The sequence below is a fragment of the Panthera pardus genome, unplaced genomic scaffold, assembly GCF_024362965.1.
Source record: "Panthera pardus isolate Hobbes unplaced genomic scaffold, ASM2436296v1 HiC_scaffold_2, whole genome shotgun sequence".
In the NCBI taxonomy this organism is placed as follows: Eukaryota; Metazoa; Chordata; class Mammalia; order Carnivora; family Felidae; genus Panthera; species Panthera pardus.
The window spans coordinates 81,569,280-81,593,211 of record NW_026526765.1 but is presented as its reverse complement, the minus strand read 5'-3'; the positions used below and the strand labels follow the sequence as shown (position 1 = coordinate 81,593,211).

The 23,932-nt window shown below is 35.5% G+C and overlaps 2 protein-coding genes across 4 annotated transcripts in view; one reads left to right on the top strand and one right to left on the bottom strand.

The window, feature by feature from the left end:
* SKIC3 (SKI3 subunit of superkiller complex) overlaps positions 1-23,932 on the bottom strand; it is a 162,649-nt gene that overhangs the window by 88,442 nt on the left and 50,275 nt on the right. The gene's annotated exons all lie outside the window — the stretch shown is intronic.
* ARSK (arylsulfatase family member K) overlaps positions 1-23,932 on the top strand; it is a 42,546-nt gene that overhangs the window by 704 nt on the left and 17,910 nt on the right. For both annotated transcript variants that reach the window (XM_019428825.2, XM_019428826.2), the window contains exons 2-3: positions 5,282-5,411; positions 11,020-11,179. In XM_019428825.2, the coding sequence (XP_019284370.2) occupies positions 5,282-5,411; positions 11,020-11,179 (290 nt within the window). The remainder of the gene's footprint in view (positions 1-5,281; positions 5,412-11,019; positions 11,180-23,932) is intronic.

Below are 23,932 nucleotides of genomic sequence, written 5' to 3'. Positions count from 1 at the left end.
ATATTGTGTGCGTGTGTTATTGCTGTTGTTTACTCCCAGACTTCAACAGTTTTTGGTACTTCCCCAAGCCATCATCAGAAAGAATACTACTGTCAACATTCCCTGAAACTTTTAGTATAATCCATGATTTAAAAACTACTGCTTGGACAAATATTAGGTTAAAAGTGATAAATCTAGTTTATTATCACTGGGTGTTACTGTGGTCACATAGATTGTTGGTATTAAGCATGTCTGCACCAAAGAGTGCTTTTAATCACTGTATTCTATTGGTTTTCTCATTGATTAACCTGTGAAGATTAAAGTCACATAATCTGGATATGCCCGTAGGACTTGCTGAGAAAATTATTAAAAGTAATCTTTATGATTATCTAAATTTAGGGAACAGGCAATATTGGAGATTAACATGAAAGAGGTTTCTTAGAGAGTGCTCCTGAGATCAAAGGGAAAGGAAGAAAGAAGGATTGTGTAGAGAAGTTTCAGTTCTGTTACTGTCTCAATAGAAGCCTCAGATGACTTTATGGGTAATTCTCAAACTAGTAAAATGTTTCAGAACTGTTTCCATTTGGGGTGAGGGGATCCAGGCCCTTATACCCTCATGTTGGATGGCCATTAGTTGTGCGCTGCTCCCGGAAAGGGACATGATTTTGGTCCAGGCAACTGTCTTTAGCAGCGGCAATCTTTCTTTCCTAAAGGGAATTCGCGTGGTGTATCACAGAATTCTAGAAACTTCCAAAGATGACTGAAATATTTTTTCCACTATAGTATGAATACATAGGTTTTTATATATTTGTGTTTAAATCCTTTGCATTCATTATACTTACTAATGTTCAAACTGTCCTTTATTTGGTTTGTGAAAGACACTTCAGGTTGTTCCTGAGTCCTTTTGACCCATTCATAATAATCTTTAGCAGCTTCCTTTGATAGACTTCCACATCCTTCTTGTGTATTTCCTGTAGTATCTTGTGTGTAGAGACTAGAATCCAGGTATTCCCATTTTTCATTGCTTTTAGACCTTTCCAATGGACAGATCTAGAAAGTATATGTATTTATTTATTTTTATTTTTTATTAAAAATTTTTTAACGTTTATTTATTATTGAGAGACAGAGAGACAGACCATGAGCAGGGGAGGGGCAGAGAGAGGAGGAGACACAAAATCCGAAGCAGGCTTCAGGCTCTGACCTGTCAGCACAGAGCCTGACGTGGGGCTCGAACTCACAAACCGTGAGATCATGACCTGAGCCGAAGTCGGACGCTCAACCGACTGAGCCACCCAGGCGCCCCGAAAGTATATGTATTTAATTTGATTTTTGCACTTATATCTGTTTTATACTATTTTGGTTTCTAGCTACATTAATGTAATTGTTTACTTTATTAAATATATGTATATTTTATATATACTTACACATATTTTATACATATTTGGGTAAAAATGTATAATATATAAGCATATACATAGTATCTAGGGCTCCAATCACCCTTACTCTAGATCACTAGTAGGGGAAAGGTTTAATCCCAGGAGAGACAATCCAAAAGGCCAGACAAGTTTCTGCAAAGCAAGCAGAAGGAAGGAAATAATAGCAGAAATTAATGAGTTAAAGAGTATTATAACGGGGCGCCTGGGTGGCTTGGTCAGTTAAGCGTCCGACTTCGGCTCAGGTCATGATCTCACGGTCCATGAGTTCGAGCCCCGCGTCGGGCTGTGTGCTGATGGCTCAGAGCCTGGAGCCCATTTCAGATTCTGTGTCTCCTTCTCTCTCTGCCCCTCCCCTGTTCATGCTCTGTCTCTCCTTGTCTCAAAAATAAATAAACGTTAAAACAAAAAAATTAATTTAAAAAAAAAGAGTATTATAACAATAGAGAAAAACAATGAAACCAAAAGTTGATTTACTGAAAACATCAACAAAATTGACAAACCTTTGGCTAAACTGACCTAGAAAAAAAGAGACAAGACCTGACTTACTAAAATCAGAAGAAAAAGAGGGAATATTACCTTGCAGAAATAAAGAATTCTCAGGGAATACTGTGAACAACTGTACGTCAACAAATTAGGTAATTTAGATAAAATGAACAAATTTCCAGAAAGGCACAAACTACTGAAACTAACTCAAAAATAAAAACAATCTGACAGACCTATAACAAGTAAAGAGATTGAGTTGGTGATTTTAAGACACCCACAAAGAAAAGCTCAGACCCAAATGTCTTCACTGGTTAATTCAACCAAACATTTTAAGAAGAATTAATACTGGGGCACCTGGGTGGCTCAGTTGGTTGGGTGTCTGACTTTGGCTCAGGTCAGTTTGTGAGTTCAAGCCCCACATTGGGCTCTGTGCTGACAGCTCGGAGCCTGGAGCCTGCTTCGGATTCTGTGTCTCCCTGTCTCTCTCTGCCCCTTCCCCACTCATGCTCTGTCTCTCAAAAATAAATAAAAATGTTAAAAATATTTTTAAAAATAAAAAAAAGAAGAATTATAACTAATTCTTTATAAACTCTTCCAAAAAATAGAAGAATGCTTCCAAATTATTTCTATGAGATCAGTGTGTAGCTGATTTCAAAGCCAGACAAATAACATCACAAGAAAACTACAGACTAATATATCTTCTTAATATAGAAGCTCCACAACAAAAATACTAGCAAGTCAGGGGTGCCTGGGTGGCTCAGTCAATTAAGTGTCCGACTCTTTATTTCAGCTCAGGTCATGGTCTCACAGTTGTGAGATTGAGCCCCACACAGGGCTCCACACTGGGCATGGACCCTGCTTAGGATTCTTTCTCTCCCTCTACTGTTCGCTCTTTCTTGCTGTCTAAAAAAATAAATAAAAATAAAATACTACAATTTGTTTAAAAAACACTAGCTAGTCAAATTTAGCAATATATATAAAGCATTATATACCATAACCAAATGGGATTTATCCCCAGAATGTAAGGTTGGTTTAATATCTGAAAATCAGTTGTTTTATAATACACCATGTTAATTGAATAAAGGGCAAAAGCCGCTGATCATGTCAGTAAATACAGAAAGAACACTTGACAAAATTCAACAACCCTTCATGATGAAAGCACTCAACCAACTAGAAATAGAATATTCTTGACCTGTAAAGGGCATCTGCAAAGACACCATAGCTCTAATCACTTTAAACACATTCCATATTAGAAACTTCCCCAAATGGGTCAGTTATCCTTTCCCCCTCTTGCCCATCCCCACCACTCTACACTTTCAATACAGATGAAGTCCTTGTGCCAGTCACAGAAATGCATAAAGAAATCACTAACACGGATTTTAATATGATGCATGAATTACTGGTAAACTGCAGTAGTCATCTGCAGTGGTAGTTACACCAGTTTAAATGGTGCCTACAGAACTTGGGAGTCCTCAATCTTTGAATTATATAGCATCACAGTGCATCTGCCATGTGATCTCCTGCTCCAGTCCTCCCACCAGATTAGCCTGGATTTGTCTAGATTCCAAGAAGTGATCGCAAATGGTTGTTATCCCCTATGTCCAAAAGATTATAAGAATAAAACATGTAGGCATTTCGGATTTCTGAAGATAAGTTTCTAAGAATTTAAATTTGTGGATTTAAAGAAAGTCTTATGAGGGAAGAATATACACTTTTATCTTGGGCCTCCTCATTTTCATTGTTCAGGAAATCAGCAGTTATTTGCTTAGAATTCAGTGATACTCCTGCTGGAAGTGGTTCTTTATTTCAAGATACAAGTATGCTCTAATTTTTTACATCTTAAAAAAAAAATGAACTTTAATCCCCCATTCTCCTATAGCCAATAGTCCATTTCCTGACATCCATCCTATTTTTCTGTTCACCTTTGCAAAATCATTTCTTAGAAGAGCTTTATTTACCTGCTGTCTCACCTTCCATTCTCTTCCCCATTCTAGTTTAGCTGGCCATTCCCACCACTTAAGGTGCCCTTCAGATCACCACCTGTCTCCATACAACCAATACCACTGTGCACTTTCTGGCCTTATTTTAGGTAGCCTCTCAACACAGCTGACATTACCTCTTTCTTGACACACTGTTTTCTCTTGGTTTTCATGGTCTTGTATCATCTCCCTCCCTTTTTGGCCATTCTTTGTTTCCCACCTCCTCTTATTTGGGAATCCCCAGGGTTCCTTGCTTTCCTCCTTTTCACTTTTTTCCTAAAAGCTTTCATTCAGTAACATCGTTTTCAATACCATGAATATGCTTAAGATTCCCAAGTTTATTTCACCAGAGTAGATTTTCCAAGCTCCAGATTCCTCTCTGTAACCAACAGCCTACTTTATATACCCATTTGGAAATCTCAGACATATCAAGGGTTTATGTATATCCCATATTTGGATGAACTCATTTTTAAAAGTATATTTTTACTTATAATCATAGTGAAAATATATAATAAATACATCTCCAGGCCTAAAATATTCTTTTTTCTGTCTTTGCTCTTTACCAAGAAGATTTCTTCAATTCCAAAAAGCATAACACCTCTTCTAATCTTCATGCCTATTTATCCACAGTGGCCAAGACATCTTCACTTATGTCCAGCCTAAAGAATTGCTGGACTTTTCTCATTCTTGCACTTCCCAGAGAAACTTTCCCTGTTCACTCCATTTAAAATATATATCCCTCATTATTCTGTATCTTAGGGGTTTTTTTTCAAAGCACATACCACAATTTGTAATTTTTTTTTAAGTTTACTTATTTTGAGAGAGAGAGAGGGAGAGAGGATGAGTGGAGGGGCAGAGAGATGGAGAGAGAGAGAGAATCCCAAGCAGGCTCCACACTGTTAGTACAGAGCCCAATGTGGGGTTCAAACTCATGAACCATGAGATCATGACCTGAGCCAAAGTCAAATGCTTAACCGACTGAGCCACCCAGGTGCCCCCACAATTTATAATTATTAATGGTTTGTTTACCAGTATATTTTTTGCTTCTCCCACTAAACCATAAGCTTCAAGGGCCAGGGACTCTGTTTTTTTTCACCATTCAATTTCCGGATCTTTCACAGTACCTGACACACAGTAAATGCTAAGTAAATATTGATTCCATCAATCCATCATGCCCCAAAAGAACTTTCCAGAGAGTCCTTTATTATATTCAAATGAATCTGAGTACAACACTAAATTCTTAATATTATGATACTAGTAACACTATGCTTGGTTTATCTTTTGAGGATCCTTAGGATCATATTGAAGTCTTTTGCTTACTTGTGAATTTTATGGTTAAAATTAAAGGAAATAATTTTATTCTTTTCTAACACAATCAGTATTAATTAAATTTCTTTATTCCAGGATGGAAGGCTGACATTTTATCCAGAAAGTCAGGTAGTGAAACTTCCTTTTATCAACTTCATGAAAGCACATGGCACCTCCTTTCTGAATGCTTACACAAACTCTCCAATCTGTTGCCCATCACGTGCAGGTATGAACACGCTCAAGATTAATGGAAGTGGCCACACACATAAAAATGTTCTCACAATTTAAAAGATTATGCCCAAAAGTAGTATAGTAAGTTATATTTTTCATCTAATTAAAAAAATTTTTTTTTAATTTAACTGATGTGTATTTTAAGGTATGTATTGAGGTTATTGGAATTTCTAATTTATTTTTCAGGCGTAGTAATTTTTATTATCCAAAGTGGTGTTGAGTTCATGTGTTACTGTTTCATTTCCTTATGACTGGTGACTAAGAATCTCTGGACTATCCAAGCAAGGAGGAAATACTCCTATTTCCTAGAAAAGTTGTATCTTTAAGAAAATTTTCAGTAAGAATAGAGGGGGTTGGGAGGGACTTCAGAGCATACACAAAGTAGTTAGAATTTTCATACATCAGGTTTCTCTGAATTTTTCCATATTATTTCAGATTACAGACTGAAAACAACTGATTACAGTTGTTTGCTTTGGGGTACACAAAACACACGCAACTGTTTGCATCTGTCAGGACATTCCTGACATGATCTTCTCTGTGATTTGAGTCCCAAGTCCCTTCATGTTCACTGCCAGCACAATCACCTATGTAATCACCAGTGATTAAAAGAAACCCAGGTTAAAGGAAACCCAGTACTCTAAATGATATTTCAGTGAAGGCCCAGGTATATTAAAACAGTTTTGTATGTTTGTTTTTTTTTTTTTTTTTCTCTATTGAGCAAGTGGAATGAGCAATGGACTAGGGTGAGGTGTTGTCCTAGATTCTAATCTTCAGTGGGCCAAGCAAGTCACTTAGTTTCCTTATCTACAAAAGGTTGTATATGCTGTGTACCTCACAGGGTTGTTCCCTGCATCAAATAATGAATAAAATAATGAATAAAATGGCAATTAATGAACTCTAAAGGTTTCAGAAATGTTAGCTGATGCTTTTCCTAAAAGAACTATATTTTGAATAGTTTGAACACAGAGAAGGAACAATAGTAATACAAACTAATGTTTGTTGCATTATTACCCTGTGCCTGCCAATATTCTAAGTGCCTTACATGTCTTAATTTATACAATAATAACATTTCCATGAAGTAGATATTGTTACTACCTCCCTTTTGCATATGAAAACAAAAGTACTAAAAGGTTAAGTAACTTGTCAAAGGTCACTCAGTCATTGGCATTATTCAGATTCAAACCCAGGTAACCCTCATCCCACTTCTCAAAAAGAAAGCATTGTGTAGGATGAGAACAGAAAGCTTATTTAACCCTACCGTGTGTACACAAAAATGGAAAGAGAAAAGGATTTTCCCCCCAGTTTTGAGATAATTGACATATAACATTGTATTAATTAAGGTGTATACAATATAACAACTTCATATATGTATATATTGTGAAATGATTATCATAATAAATGTCATTAATATTCATCACCTCCTATAATTAAAAAGTTTTCTTTTGATGAGATCTTTTAACACCAATTCTCTTAGCAACTTTTAAATATCCGGTATTGTTAGCTGTAGTTGCCATGCTATACATTATATCCCCAGAACTTACTTATTACTGTGAATTTGTACATGTTTACCACTTTCATGCATTTTCCCATCCCCACCCCTACTTTTGACCATCATAGTCTTTTATGTTTCTATTTGTTCCATCTTTTTAGATTCCACATGTAAGATCATACACTACTTGTTTTTCTCTGTATGACTTCTTTCACTTAACACAATGAACTAAAGTTCCATCCATGTTGTTGAAAAAGACAGGGTTTCCTTTTTTCATGATTAATATTTATCCCTGTATATATGTGTGTGTGTGTGTGTGTGTGTGTGTGTGTGTGTGTGTGTGTGTATGTATACACACACACACACACACACATATATATATGAGGTAGATATAGATACATGGCATTTATGCATTCATCTATCAATGGACACTTAGGTTGCTTCCATGTCTTGACTATTATGAGTAGTGCTCCAATGAACATAGGGGTACAGATATCTTTTTGAGATAATGATTTTCTCCTTTGGGTATATACCTAGAAGTGGGGACTGCGGGACTGCATGGTACTTCTAGTTCTAATGTTCTTGAGGAACCTCCATACTGTTTTCCACAGTGGCCTCATCAATTTTCATTTCCAACAACATTGCACTGGGTTCTCTTGTCTCCACATCTTCACCATGACTTGTTATCTCTTGTTATTTTTGGCAGTCATTCTAACAGGGGTGAGGTAATACCTCATTGTGGTCTTGATTTGCATTTCCCTGATGATTACTGATACTGAGCATATTTTCATGTAGCTGGTTGACCATTTCTATGTCTTTGTAAAACTATTCATTTCCTCTGCCCATTTTTTAATCTCTCTTTTTTTTTTTTTTTTTTTTTTGCTATTCAGTTATATGAGTTCTTTTTATATTTTGGATATTAATTATCAGATGTATGATTTGCAAATATTTTCTCCCATTCCACAGATTGCCTTTTCATTTTGTTGATGGTTTCCTTTGCTGTGCAGAAGCTTTCAAGTTTAATGTAGTTCCACTTGTTGATATTACTTGTTTTGCCTTTGCTTTTAGTGTGAAATGCAAAAAACTTATTGTCAATTCTGATGTCAAGGAGCTTACCCCCTGTTTTCTTCTAGTAGTTTCATGGTTTCAAGTCTTACTTTCAGTGTTTAATCCATTTTGAGTTTATTTTGTGTATGGCGTAAGACAAGGGTCCAGTTTTCCCATCACAATTTATTGAAGAGACGGTCCTTTCCCTATCATATAGTCTTGGCTCCTTTATTTTAAATTAATTAACTTATGTGGGTGGGCTTATTTCTGGGCTCTCTATTCTGTTTCACTGATCTGTGTGTCTGTTTTTATGCCAGCATGCTTTTTTCATGGTTATACCTTTGTAATATAGTTTGAAATTGAGAACTGCAATGCTTCCAGCTTTAGTCTTCTTTCTCAAGATTGCTTTGGCTATTTGGTGTCTTATGTGGTTCCATACAAATTTTAGCATTGTTTATTCTATTTCTGGGAAAAATGCCATTGGAATTTTGATAAGGATTGCCTTGAATCTGTAGGTTGCATTGGGTGATACAGACGTTTTAATAATATCAATTCTTCCTATCTGTGAGCACAGAACATCTTTCCATTTATTTGTATCTTCAGTTTCTTTCATCAGTGTCTTAAAGTTTTTAGGTTACAGATCTTTTCCTCCTTGGTTAAAGTTTTTCTAGGTAATGTATTCTTTTTGATGCAATTATACGTGGGATTGTTTTAACTTCTCTGATAGTCTGTCATTAGTATATAGAAATGTAAGTGATTTTTGTATATTGATTTTGTATCCTGCAACTTTACTAAATGCATTGAATAGTTCCAACAGTTTCTTGGTGGAATCTTTGGGGTTTTATATATATATTATATGTATATAATCTGCAAATAGAGACTGTTTTACCTCTTTCAATTTGGATGCCTTCTATTTCTTCTTCTTGCCTAATTGCTCTATCTAGGACTTCTACTGTGTTGAATAAGAATTGTGAGAGTGGGCATCCTTGTCTTGTTCCTGAACTTAGAAGAAAAACTTTCAGCTTTTCACCACTAAATATAATGTTAGCTGTGGACTTGCCATACATGGATTTTATTACATTGAGCTACGTTCATTCTATACCCAGTTTGTTGAGAGTTTTTATCATGAATGAATATTCAATTTTGTCAAATGCTTTCTCTGCATCTATTGAGATGAGCATATGATTTTTGTCCTTCATTTTGTTAATGTGGTATATTATGTTGATTGATTTACAGATGTTGAATCATCTTTTTATCCCTGGAATAAATCCCAGTTGATCATGGTATATGACCCTTCTAATGTATTGTTGAAATAAGTTTGCTGATATTTTGTAGATGATTTTGCACTATATTCATCAGGAATATTGGCCTGTCATTTTCTTCTTTTGTGGTGTCCTCCTCTGGTTTTGGTATCCGGGTAATGTTGGCATCATAAAATGAGTGTGGAAGTGTTTCTTCCTCTTCTCTTTTTTAGAAGAGTTTGGAGAAAGGGATTGTTATTAATTCTTCTATAAATGTTTGGTAGAATTCACCAGTAAAGCTTTCTGGTCCTGGACTTTTCTTTGTTGGGAGGCATTTGATTACTGATTCTATCTCCTTATTCATAATTGGTCTGTTGGATTTTCTATATCTTCATGATTCAGTCTTGGTAGGTTGTATACTTATAGGAATATATCACTTCTAGGTCTTCCAATTTATTGGCATATAATTGTCCATAGTGGCCTTATAATTAATTGTTTATATTTTTGTGTCATCAGTTGTAACTTCTCTTTCATTTCTGATTTTATTCATTTCAGTCGTCTCTTTTCCTGGTAGATCTAGCTAAATGTTTATCTTTTTGTTTTATTGATCTTTTGTTTATTGACCTAAATGTTTATCTTAATTTTATTGATCTTTTCCATTTTCTTTTTTAGTATCTATTTTATTTATCTTCACTCTAATCTCTGTTATTTCCTTTCTTCTACTAACATTGGGCTTAGTTTGTTCTTTTTCTAGTTCCTAGAGATATAAAGTTAAGTTGTTTATTTGAGCTCTTTTTTCTTAATGTAGGCATTTAACTCCTACGAACTTCCCTCTTAGAATGCTTTTTCTGCATGCCATTAGTTTTGATATTTTATACTTCCATTTTGATTTGTCTCAAGATATTGTTTAATTTCTCTTTTGATTTCTTCTTTGACCCATTGGTTGTTCAGTAGCATGTGGTTTAATCTTCACATATTTGTGAATTTTCTGATTTTCTTCTTATAAATGACTTCCAGTTTCATACCTTTGTGGTCAGAAAAGATGCTTGACATTTCACCTTCTGAATTTATTGACTTTTTTGTGGTCTATCATATGATCTGTCCTAGAGAATGTTCCACATGCACTTAATAAGAGTATATATTCTGTTGCTTTTAGATGGAATGTTCTGTAAATGTCTTTTAAGTCCATCTGGTCTAATGTGTAATTCTGAAGTCCAGTGCTACTTTATTGATTTTCTGTCTGGATGATCTATACATTGTTGAAACTGGTGCATTGAAGTCCCTGCTCTTATTGTATTGCTGCCTATTTCTCCTTTTAGGTCTGTTAATACTTGAAAAAGGATTTATTGGTTACAATCATAGTTGTAGAAATTAAGAGCAAAGACATAGTACACTTAAATTTTTCATAGAAAGCCAGTACATAGACAAGGATGGGGGAAAATCCATCATGATGTTGGAAAAAGATCTATACTTCAATTGACTGACTTGGAAAATAAATACTTAGTGATTACTTTTATGATTGAAGGAAGACTTTATAGTCCAACAGCCCTTATCCATAATTCCAGCTGTATTTGCCTTAAACAACTTAACCTGTAAGCCTTAGACACTCACCTGTAAAATGGAAATAGTAACTCCTTGCAGAATTCTCCACTTGATAATACGAGATAACAACCAGAGATGTTATGCAAAGCACCTAATACAGGTTATGTCTGACTCCACAGCATGAGCTCTAAAGTAGTAGATTCTTTCTCTTGCTATAATTGTCTTAATAATTAAAACAAATCAATAAGCTTTACACCAGTCCCAATTTCTTTGTTTCCCCCCAGCAATGTGGAGTGGCCTCTTCACTCACTTAACAGAATCATGGAATAACTTTAAGGGCCTGGATCCAAATTATACAACATGGATGGATATCATGCAGAAGCGTGGCTACCGAACACAAAAGTTTGGAAAACTGGACTACACTTCAGGACATCACTCCATTAGGTAAAAAAAATATATAACAAAATAATCTAATATGCTACCCTCTGCTATAGCACATACATGTACTCTTTTTTGACTTTCGTTTTTTATTTTTCTACAAAGGTGAAAGTAAATCTCTCAATCCCTTGATTGTGTTAATTTGGCTAATATCTCACCTTTCTTTAATCTTCTTAAAATATCAAAGTTGCTAATACGCTAGTAATTTTGTTTTCTTAAACATCAAAGGTCTTTAAAATTGTTTAGTCCAAAATTTATTCTGAGTTTTTGTTATACAATGTCTACTTTCTTATTCACTTTACAATCTTTTTTAAAGACCATAATCTTCTTGGTACTTGCTTTTGTCAGTTATCTCCAATGTCAGCCTATTATAACTTTTTTTTTTTCCATTTTATTAAGTCCTCAAAAACCAGGTGGCCAAGCATAGTGGGTAAGAGCAGAAATCTGGAATCGGATTCCCTACTTATAAATCTTTGTTTCTCTGTTTACTGCTGACCTCTAGTAGTACAATCTTGGGAACATTATCTAAGCTAACTTAACTTTAATTTCTTTATTGTGAGGATTAAATGGAATGAGATCTGCAGAAAAAAAAAAAAAAAAAAGGCTAACATAGCAGATTTGAGATGGCTATCCTTAGAAAGGCCTGCTTTCAAGAATGGCCCTTGGCTTATATCTGGTAACTTGAATTTCAGGAGTATTCCCTCTATTCCCTGATAAAAGTGACTTATTATGTACCTAGAGTGTAAAATGTGATTTGTGCTGAACACCTGCTTTCCTTCTGAGAGTCTGGGATTTTGGTATGTGGTAGGCAGAGGGTGATCGGCCTCAATAACAACTTGGGTACTAATGAGCTTCCCTGATAGACAACACTTCACATGCATTGTCATGTTTGATGCTGGATGAATTAAGTGTGCTCTTTGTGACTCTACTTGGAAACTTGTAAGTGGTTTGCTATGGACTTACCCTAAATACCTTTCCCTTTGCTGATTTTGCTTTGTGTCCTTTCACTATAATAAATCATAGCCATGTGAACAACTACATGCTGAGTCTTGTGAATCCTCCTAGCGAACTTGGGTATGATCTTAGAGTCTTCCAACACTGTGACCCCTGGCATAAATACCTATTAAAGGCTTAGAGCAGTACCTCTTGCCTAACAGGTGCTAATTGAGGATTATGGCAGTGGTAGTAGTGATGATGATAATTCTAAGGATTATGGTAAGAACCAGAAAATAAATTAAATAAAATAATAGTGAATATAGTGAGGTAAATAGTGTTACCCAAAACTTCATGTCCCCCTGGAACTTCAGAATGTGACCTTATTTGGAAATAGATCCTGTTTACAGATGCAATTAATTAACGGTTCAAGATGAAGTCATCTTGAATTTAAAAGTGAGCCCTACATCCAATGACTAGTGTTCTCATTAGAAAAGAAAAGGACATAAATACACACAGAAGGCAGTGTGAATGAAGATGGAAGCAGAGACTGGGATGATCACAGCTATAAACCAGAGAAGAGGAAAAAAAAAGGAATAATTCTTCCCAAGAGCCTTCAGAGGGAGCATGGCCCAGCCAATACCTTGATTTATGATTTCTAGCCTCTAGAACCGTGAGAAAATAAGTTTGTTGTTTTAAGCCACACTTTTTGCAGTAATTTGCTACTGCAGCCCTAGGAAACTAATACAGTGAGTTTTGGGTAAACAGATACTAAAATAGAATAATCTGAGTATTATTAGTCTTGCTCTTCTGGGTAATGTCAAATTTCTTTCCTTTTCTGTCCTCCAAAATCTGAAAGATACCCATCCTGAAAACCCAGAAGGGACCCTCACATCTCCTCCCCACCTCTGTCTTGTAATCCATCACCAGATGTTGTCAGTTCTACTTCTAAAATAGATCTCCAGCTTATTCACTTACAATCTCTATCAAGCCACTAGCCTCTCCTGCCTAAAATATTGAAGTGGCCCTCTAACGTTTCCCCTATCTCACCCTTTTGTAGGCAGCCAGAGTGATCTTTTTAAAATAAACATCTGATCGAGTGACTTAATCCGCTTAAAATCTTTCAGTGTTTTTTTTTTTTTTTTTTTTTTTTCCTCTGTAAGTAGGCTAAAATCCCAAATCCACAACATGGTTTGTAAGACCTTACATGATCCAGTCCCTGCATGCCTCCTGTCTCATTTCATACCTCATGCTCTCCTCCTCAGTATGCAGTTTCTCCTTCATTTCTTTCACGTGTCTTCACTAGCTCTGGACCACCGCACAAGTCTGTGCACAGAGCTCCTCCCCCACTCTGTCCAGTAATGCGGCAGAAGAAAAGGGTGGAAGCAGAGGTAAATGTAGTGGAAGGAGCACAGACTTTGAGTCCCACCAGAACTGTTAAACCTCCAACTTCCCCGCCTATCATCCTTGTGACCATGGGAGAGTTACTTGACTTCTCTAAGTGTCAGTGTGCTTCTCTGAAAACTGGAATTAATAATAAACACCTGAGTGCACCCTGCTGGCTCGGTTGGGGGAGCATGTGACTCTTGATCTCATGATCATGAGTTTGAGCCCCATGTTGAGTATAGAGATTACTAACAAACTTTTTTAAATCTTAAAAAACTAATAATAATACCTATCTCATTGGATGATTAGGGTTTTAAATGAGTTAATATAAGAGATCATGTAAAAAGATTAAATAAGGGGGGGGGGGTGGGTGCCTGGGTGGCTCCGTCAGTCAAGCATCCAACTTTGGTCATGATCTCACTGTTCATGAGTTCTAGCCCCTGCATCGGGCTCTGCACTGAGAACTTGAAGCCTGGAGCCTGCTTCGGATTCTCTGTCTCTCTCTCTCTCTTCCCCTCCCCCTCTGTGTACACACATGCACATGCTGTCTCAAAAATAAATAAATAAAACATTAAAAAATTTTTTAAAAAGATGCAATGAGGTAATATGAAGTATTTAACAATGCCTGGCACAGAATAAGTGTTTAATCAAGAGGAAAATTATTATTATAAAAATGGCTTAACTAGAATTATAGTTTAATATTTACATAATGCTTTCTTTTTTCTAAAGTGTGTTGCACTGCTAATTATTTGGTGCAGTTTCACAAATTTCTTTTTAAAATTCTTCTACTTTCTAGAAAGTAAGCTTAATCCAAAGTAAAATGTAACTATTCTTATTATCCTATCCTATCCTATTGTCCTCTTGTTTTCTCAGTTTCCTCAGCCAATCCCATAATAAAAAGAATCTAAGATTGAATGCCTCATACTCCCTGTAACTATCATTCTGTATGTGACACAGTTAAAATATGATCTTAATTTTACTCCTCAGTGGGATAATAAAGACCGTTTCTCTTTTTCATTGCTTTATTCCCACTGCCAATATGGTGCCAGTGCATTGTAGGCACAGAATTAATTGTTGAAATGAATGAGATAGAAAGTTACATTTATCTATATAGCTTATTATTTGATAAACATTGATGTTTTGTTTAAATTATGGTTTAAAATCAGTAAAAGGAAAAGAGCCACTTCACTGTTGATATTTAGGACATCAAAGATGGTTTCCAGTAAAATAATTGCTTGTAGCTAATTTTCATATCTCACCAGAGCTTAGAAAATTGAAATAACCTCTCAGGATTATTTGTGTTAGTGCTGTATGTACCCACACAGTCATTTCGCTGACAGATAGGTCAAGGTAGCTGTTAATAGCGTATCTGCAAAAATTATATGAATTATGCCACATTATCTTTTATATTTTCCATTCCATTTTAAAAATTGGTCTCAGGAAAAAAAAGTCTCTCAATGTCAAATTTAATAGGGGTATTTACTATTTTGATAGACTGACTCTCAAAGTCAAAACTTGTTTTTATAACTCTGCTGCCTTTCCCACTGAAATTGGCCATTTTTTAACCTACTTGTATTTTCAGGCAGCATTACAAATTTCTTTAGTTTATTACTACAATATCCCATCTTTCTTTTTTAGGCATCAAGTAATACTTTCTTCTTGTATCAGTTTAGGAACACTAGTCCAGCTATGTGTCCCTTCTGTATATAATATACTACACCATCCTGGGATCTTTAAAGGCTTCACACTTGTATCTTCCAGACAACTGTTAAACAAGTAGTGGTGGTAGTACTCATTAAGATTCTACTTACTAATTATAAGACTTTATGCAAGTTATGTATCTCCTTAACACCCCTCACATGGTATGTATTATACCTATAATACGTTTGATTAAGTTCAAATATGCTGTATCTTATTAGCAACTGAACCGAAACATTTGTATTTAATTCATAGGGTGTTTTGGTAATTTTTACTATCAGGTAAAACTGTTTGCCAGTATATTCTCAATATCAAACACAGTGATTCTCAACCAAGGGCAGTTTTGACACCCCACTTTCCAAACAGAAATCAGGGTAGGGGCAGAGAGAGAGAATCCCATGCCCTGTCAGTGCAGAGCCCAGCATGGGGCTCGATCCCACAAACCATGAGATCATGATGTGAGTGAAACCGAGAAACAGATGCTTAACTAACTGAGCCACCCAGGAACGCCAGACTCTATTTTTAAATGATGGGAGTAGAGTAGTGATCAAAACACAAAAATCTCTAAACTCGTGGAACTTACATTCTAAAGGCATCACAAGCCAATTTAAACAAGCTGCTGTCTTCTCTTTCCTAGCTAAAAGTTTAAAAGTTTAAAACCTAAAATCAAAGCCTCTATTATCTTACTACTACTAGAATTTATCTACATTCTCAATTCATGTAACTTCATGTTTTTCTGAAGCCAAGTCAGAATAGGCAATTTTCATTCCTCTGAAACAAATGAAAAATAAAGTCCTACTTCCAAAATGAGAGACTCGCTTTGCAAAATTCTTAAGCTTGAACCTCTTGGCAAACAGCAAAGTGAAGCAAATCATGAGCTGATGAAATCACCCTTCCTGTCCCCAGTTAGGCTTTCAGATCAGAAGCACAGACTTTCTCAACAGAATCAGAGCGACTAAGAAGGAAGAGATAGAACTCAGAATAGCAACTGTAGAGCCCTCTCTCAGCCCCTTTCAATTCTGTAGCCTAGTGGTAAGCATGTGTATATCTCATTCATATCCACTATTATTTTATAACCTAAGATCACATATATCTTTACATTGGTTTTCTCCATATCAAAGAAGTGTTTTATTCTTATAACGGAGAAAGGCATCTATTCCTTTGGTCATCTTAGAAGCCTTTGTAGAACCCACACTACCACTACCACCATCTTATTATCTTTAATGAAATTTACTATCTAGAACACTTTGCATTATTCTGGATGCATTCCCAGATTAATTTATGATAATGGAAGAGTCTTCTGATGACTAACTGGGCTGAGGCAGCCCCTAGAGCTATCTTCAGAATGCTATCTACCATAACTCCTAGATCAGTTTCTTGAAACACTAGTGATACCTCTGAGCCTACAACTTCATTACTGTTCTTGGATTTTTTCCTATTTAATTACTAAATTTTAATGCACTATGTATTTAGCTGCCTGTAATGAAGTTTATGTCTCCTTCTTTGGCCAGCGTTAGCCATTTGTGGAAATTTATCTCAATCTATTTGAGAAGAGCCTAAAGCTCTCTAATAATGTAGAGATTTAACTTTTCAATTTAACATTAGCATTAGCCAGATATGACCTAACTGAAGAGACTCAAAATAAGGAGGTTAAAAAAAAAAAAAAAAAGCCTAGATAACTAAAGTACAGGCAAAATATGTTGTCTTCTGTTTAAAAGAGGAAGTGATCACATTCAAATGTTTTTTCAGGGGATGGGAATAAAGGCTGTAAAGTACTGTATTTAATTTATCTCTGAAATTGCAATTTATCTTACTATTGATTACAAAATTCTGTTTAGTTTAATTGGCAATACTTTTAATAGTGTATATGTGTATATAGACACACACATACACACATAAACAGTATAGTTTTAATAGCATTTTAAATTTAATAAACTCATAGAAGTAGAACATTACTAGACTAAAATGGACAGGAGGGAGAAACTTCTGAACAAAGCCATCCAAGTAGGAAGGTACAAACCTTTTGGAGAACTTTGGATAAACCATAATTCTTGCAGGGAAGCAGTGAAAGGTAAAGCTTTCATATGTGAGAAAGGCTTCAGAAACAGGTTCAGGCAGCTGACAGAAAATAGCCTGCATGTTTCATCATCTGGTAAGCTAAATTTGAGAATCTCCATACAGGTGTGGTTCTGTAAATAACAACAACAACAACAACACAACAACAACAACTATTTTGGAATGGTTCTGCTTTTTTTTCTTTTCATTCTTGAACAGATTTTTTGCTTGCTGATCAAGTCCCATGATTATTTTACATGAATTTTTTTGGAGTTCATGTAATTTCTTTTTTTTTTAATTTTTTTTTTCATGTTTATTTATTTTTGAGAGAGAGAGAGATCACACGCAGGGGAGGGGCAGAAAGAGAGGGAGACACTCTATCCGAAGCAGGCTCCAGGCTCTGAGCTGTCAGCACAGAGCCCGATTCAGAGCTCGAACTCATGAACCATGAGGTCGTGACCTGAACCGAAGTCAGATGCTCAACTGATTGAACCATCCAGGTGCCCCTCATGTAATTTCTTGATTGATCTAATTTGTCATCTGTTCCAAGTTTCCTTGTGTTCCTTTAAGTATTTCCATCCTTCCAGTTGTCTTTTATATTGTCTACACTCTGTTGCAGTTAGCCATGAAAAATAGAGAATTTATTGACTATTTAGTATTATTAGTATAAAATGTGTTGATAATAAAAACTGTAATTATGAAATTATTTAGAATATAAAGTACAGTATTATGTTAACATTATTAAATCAGTATTTCATGTTACATATAATAAATATTAATAAAAATAATATTATTTAGTGGCAAAAAAAATCTATAATTTTCATCTTATTTACAAATAGCTCTATGAATAAAAGATTAAGGAGCACTAGATACTTTGATTTCACCAAAAAAGTAAAATGGTTGGAATTAATAAAAGTAATCAAATGAGAAAACATGCATATATTCAGCATTTAAATAACATATATTGGAAAGGAATGTTCCAACCTGAATTTGCCAGAGTTTATTCATTACACTAAAACAGACTGTTTTTTGAGCTTTTGTATATGTGAGGAAGATATATGACAGCCTTATAATAGTCCTTTAAGAGATGGTATGTGTATTTCTTACAAGTTTGAGAGAAGAACATTTAATGGAAAGGAATATGGGTTTCTTTTTCTTTTACAGAATATGTTAGGCTGATACCAAAATTTGCAAGGGGATTATTCACAATTGTAATGTTTTCGTTCAGGAGACTTATCTGAGATACATCTAGCTGTTTAAATCCCATCAGAAACAATAATTGTATGTGTATGTGAGAGAGAGAGAAAAAGAGATCTCCATAGAACTCTTGAAGTCTGAGAGTTAATTATCTTAGGTAGCTGCAGGTTAGTCTAACCTCTCCAAATTCATCTTGAAGGAAAACAGTCATGGAATCAATTGTAGTGTGTCATATTTTTTCACATGTGATTGCTATGTTAATTAATTTTGTGCTACCTGCAGACAGACTGTATCCAGTGCTGCAGCATAATTTGGCATATTGGCACAGAAAACCTGCACAGCAATGGCACACATGTACATTTCTGCAAAAATTTGTTGGTATTGTGTTAGGGTTTTCTTTTTCCATGCATACTGGAGGATATTTTATTGTTAAAAAGAATTAACCAAACTGCTAATTGGATACTGCATTTAGCCGTCACCTTGTTTCTGGAACTGAACCAAGGTAGTCCATTGATGGGCTACTGAAGATACTATTTTGATTATCCTGTCTAAAAACTGAGAAGTTTTTGCATAAAAGAATTCTTAGACTGGTATGTAGAACAACACATCTCAAACTTTAATATGCATACAAATCACCTGGGCATCATGTTAAATATCCTTTTTGATTCATTGAGTCTGGGAGGGACGTGAAATTCTGCATCTGTATCAAGCTCCCAGGTGATGCTGATGCTGTTGGTCCATAGACCACTTTGGAGTAGTGAGGATATAAAGAACTAGACCTCAGGTAGAGGATGGACAAGTTATAACATATTGTGAATGCCTTTATCAGAAACATGATAATTTTGTGTCCCTTTGTCCACTCATGTGAGATTGAATGTGAAAAAAGCAAATAACATCTTACTGTTATGGCAGTAGTTTTGACCTCGTGGACCCCCCCGACAGCCCTTCAGGGTCTCTGGGATCAGCCGTAAATACCCTGTGGAAGAGATCCAGAACCATCTTGTTAAAAGTGCACACCCCAACCACTACTTTTAAGAGCAAGAGACATAGCTGACTTTCCTAACAAAGAGAAACAGACAGAGAGTTAGGCAAAATGAGGAGACAGAGGAATATGTACCAAATGAAAGAAAAGGACAAAAATCACAGCAAGAGAAACAAGAAACCTAAGTGAAACAGAGCCAAGTATTACACCTGATGGAGAATTTAAGGTAATGATCATAAAGATACTCACTGGACTTGAGAAAAGAGTAGAGGACATCAGTGAGACCATTAAAAAATTCAAAATGATAAAAAAAAAAAAATAACAAATCATGGGGCACCTGGGTGGCTCAGTCACTTGAGCATCCAACTTCGGCTTATGTCATCATCTCACGGTTTATGAGTTCAAGCCTTGTATCAAGTTTGCTGCTGTCAATGCAGAGCCACTTTGGATCTTCTGTCTCCCTCTCTGCCCCTCCCTGACTCATGTGCACATGTGCACTTACATGCTCTCTATCTCAAAAATAAACATAAAAAAAAAAGAATCAGAAATAAAGAACAAAATAATTCCAATTAAAAATACACTAGATGAGGGACTCCTGGGTGGGTGTCGGTTGGGTGTCCCACTTTGGCTCAGGTCATGATCTAGCGGTTTGAGCCCCATGTTGGGCTCTGTGCTGACAGCTCAGAGCCTGGAGTCTGCTTCAGATTCTGCGTCTCCCTCTCTCTCTGCCCCTCCCCTGTTCATGCTCTGTCTCTCTCTGTCTCAAAAATAAACGTTAAAAAAAAAAAAAAAAAAGATTAGAACAGAAATAAATGATATAGAAACTAAAAAAACAATAGAATAGATCAATGAAACCAGGAGCTGGCCCTTTGATAACATCAACAAAATTGATAAACCTCTAGCCACACTCATCAAAAAAGAAAAGAGAGAGAGAGGGAGAGGACTCAAATAAACAAAATCAGAAACAAAAGATGAGAATTAACAACCAACGTCACACAAATACAAAGGACTATCAGAGAATATTTTGAAAAATTACATGCCAAAAAACTGGGCAACCTAGAAGAAATGGATAAATTTCTAGAAACACACATTAAAACTGAAACCAGAGGAAATAGAAAATTTGAACAAACCAATTACCAGCAATGAAATTGAATCAAACAAACAAACAAACAAAAAACCTCCCAACAAACAAAAGTCTAGGACCAGACATCTTCATAGGTGAATTCTACTGAACATTTAAAGAGTTAATAACAATTCTCAAACTTTTTCCAACAAATAGAAGTGGAAGTAAAATTTCCAAATTAATTCTATGAGGCCAGCATTACCCTGATAACCAAAACCATATAAAGGCACAACAACAACAACAACAACAACAACAAACTACAGGCCAATATCTCTGATTAATATAGATGCAAAAATCCTCAACAAAAAAATTAGCAAACCAAATCCAACAATACATTTTAAAAAATAATTCACCACAATCAACTGAGATTTATTCATGGAATGCAAGGATGGTTCAATATTTGCAAATCAGTCAACATGATACATCACACCAATAGGAGAAAGGACAAAAGCCACGTGATCATTTTTAGTAGATGCAGAAAAAGCACATAACAAAGTATGGCATCCATTCATTATTTTAAAAACCTTCAACAAAGTAGATTTAAACTTTATTTACTTCATTTTTTTGTAAAGTAAAGTACTTGTAAAGTAAAGTACTTTTACTTGTAAAGTAAAAAAAAAAATTTACTTTATTATTTATTTACTTCAACATAATAAATGCCTTATGTGAAAAACCCACAGCAAACATCATACTTAATGGTGAAAAACTAAGAGTTTTTCCTTTATGGTCAGGAACAAGACAGGGATATCCACTCTCACCATTGTTACTTAACTTAGTACTGGAAGTTCTAGCCCCAGCAGCCAGAAAAAAAAGAAAGGAATAAAAGGCATCCAAATTGGTAAAGAAGAAGAAAAATTTTCACTATTTGCAGATGACATGGTACTATATATAGAAAACTCCAAAGACTCCACCAAAAAACTACTAGAACTGATAAATGAATTCAGTAAGGTTGCAGGGTACAAAATCACTGTACAGAAATCCATTGTATTTCTATACACTAATAATAAAGCAGGAAAAGAGAAATTAAGAAAACAATCCCATTTACAGTTGCACCAAAAATAATAAAATTCCTAGGAATAAATGTAACTGAAGAGGTGAAAGACCTATATTCCAAAAACTATAAAACACTGATGAAAGAAATTGAAGGTGACAATGGTGAAAGAAATGGGATGACATTCCATGCTCATGGATTGAAACCACAGATATTATTAAAATATCTGTACTACCCAAAGCAGTATACAGATTTAATACAATCCCTATCAAAATACCAACAGCATTTTTCACAGAGCTAGAACTATCAAAAAATTTGTATGGAACCACAAAAGACCCTGAATAGCCAAAGCATCTTGGAAAAGAAAAACAAAACTGGAGGTATCATAATTGCAGACTTACGTTACATTACAAAGCTGTAGTAATCAAAATAATATGGTACTGGCACAAAAATAGACACATAGATCAACAGAATAGAAAGCCCAGAAATAGACCCACAATCTTTGATAAAGGATGCAAGAATATGCAATAAGAAAAAGGCAGTCTCTTTGACAAATGGTGCTGGGAAAAATGGACAGCTACATGCACAAGAATAATACTGGACCAATTTGTTACATCATACACAAAAATAAACCCAAAATGGATCAAAGATCTAAATGTGAGACCTAAAACCATAAAAATCCTGGAAGACCGCACAGGCAATAATATCTCTGACATTGCCATAAGAACATCTTTCTAGATATGTCTCCTGAGACAAGAGAAACAAAAGCAAAAATAAACTATTGGTACTGCATCAAAATAAACAGCTTCTCACAGCAAAAGAACAACCAACAAAAACAAACTACTCAATGGGAGAAGATATTTGCAAATGACATATCCAAAATCTGTGGGTTAGTATCCATTTCTAGTATCCATTTCTCCAAAGAAGACATCCAGTTGGCCAAACAGACGCATGAAAAGATGCTCATCATCACTCATCATCAGGGAAACGCAAATCAAAACCATAATGAGATACCACCTTACACCTGTCAGAATGGCTAAAACAAAACACAAGAAACAAGTGTTGGTGAGGATGTGGAGAAATAGGAAACCTGGTGCACTGTTGGTAGGAATGCAAACTGGTGTAGCCTCTGTGGAAGGCAGTGTAGAGGTTCAAAAAGTTAAAAATGGAACCACCATATGATTTAGTAATCACACTACTGAGTATTTACCCAAAAACCAAAAAGCTAATTCAAAGGGAAACATGTACTCCTATGTTTATTGAAGCTTTACAATAGTGAAATTATGGAAACAACCTAAGTGTCCATTGATAGATGAATGGATAAAAAGGAAGTGGTATATATATATACAATGGAATATTATTCAGCCACAGAAAGGAATGAAATCTTGCCATTTGCAACAACATGGATGGAGCTAGAGAGTATAATGCTAAGCAAGATAAGCCCATCAGAAAAAGACAAATAGCCTATGATTTCACCCATATGTGGAATTTAAAAAACAAATCAACAAAGGGAAAAAAAAGAGAGAGAGAAAGAAACAAAAAAGCAGACTGTTAACTATAGAGAACAAGCACACAGTTACCAGAGGGGAGGTGGGTAGGGAGATGGGTGAAATGGGTGAAGGGGATTAAAGAGTACACTGATCTTGATGAGCACTGAGTTATATATGGAAATGTTGAATCACTATATTATACACCTGAAACAAAACTTTATGTTAACTACACTGGAACAAAAATAAAAATAAAATCCTCTCTTCTTCTGACAGAAAAAAAAACAAAATGCTAGAAAATTTAGGAGAGATATTAGGAACTTGAAACATTTTTTATTTTACTAAATATCTTACATGAAAAAGTAACCCTTCTACAAGTGAATGTTATCCCCTGGAGCTGTGCAATAAGGTTATCCTGGTTAAGGTCAGAGATGAAACAACTGGGCTGATGATGGGCTTTGGAGACTTTGGGGCTGGGGTTGAAAATGAGGAGTTACTTCAAGTAAAGCAAAAATTGCTTGGGAGCTGATGGAAATGTTCTAAAATTATTGTTTGCGTGCCTGGCTGGCTAGGTCAGTACAGCATGTGACTCTTGATCTAGGGTTGTGAATTCAAGCCCCACATTTGGCATAGAAATTACTTTAAAAAATTGGATTGTTGTGGGGCACCTGGGTGGCTCAGTCGGTTAAGCATCAACTTCAGCTCAGGTCTTGGTATTATGGGTTCGTGAGTTCAAGGCCGGCATCAGGCTCTGTGCTGACAGCTCAAAGACTGGAGCCTGCTTTGCATTCTGTGTCTCTTTCTGTCTCTCTGCCTGTTCCCCACTCATGCTCTGTCTCTCTCTGCCTCAAAAATAAATAAACACTAAAAAAAAAAAAAAAAAAAAAAAATTTGGATTGTTGTGATG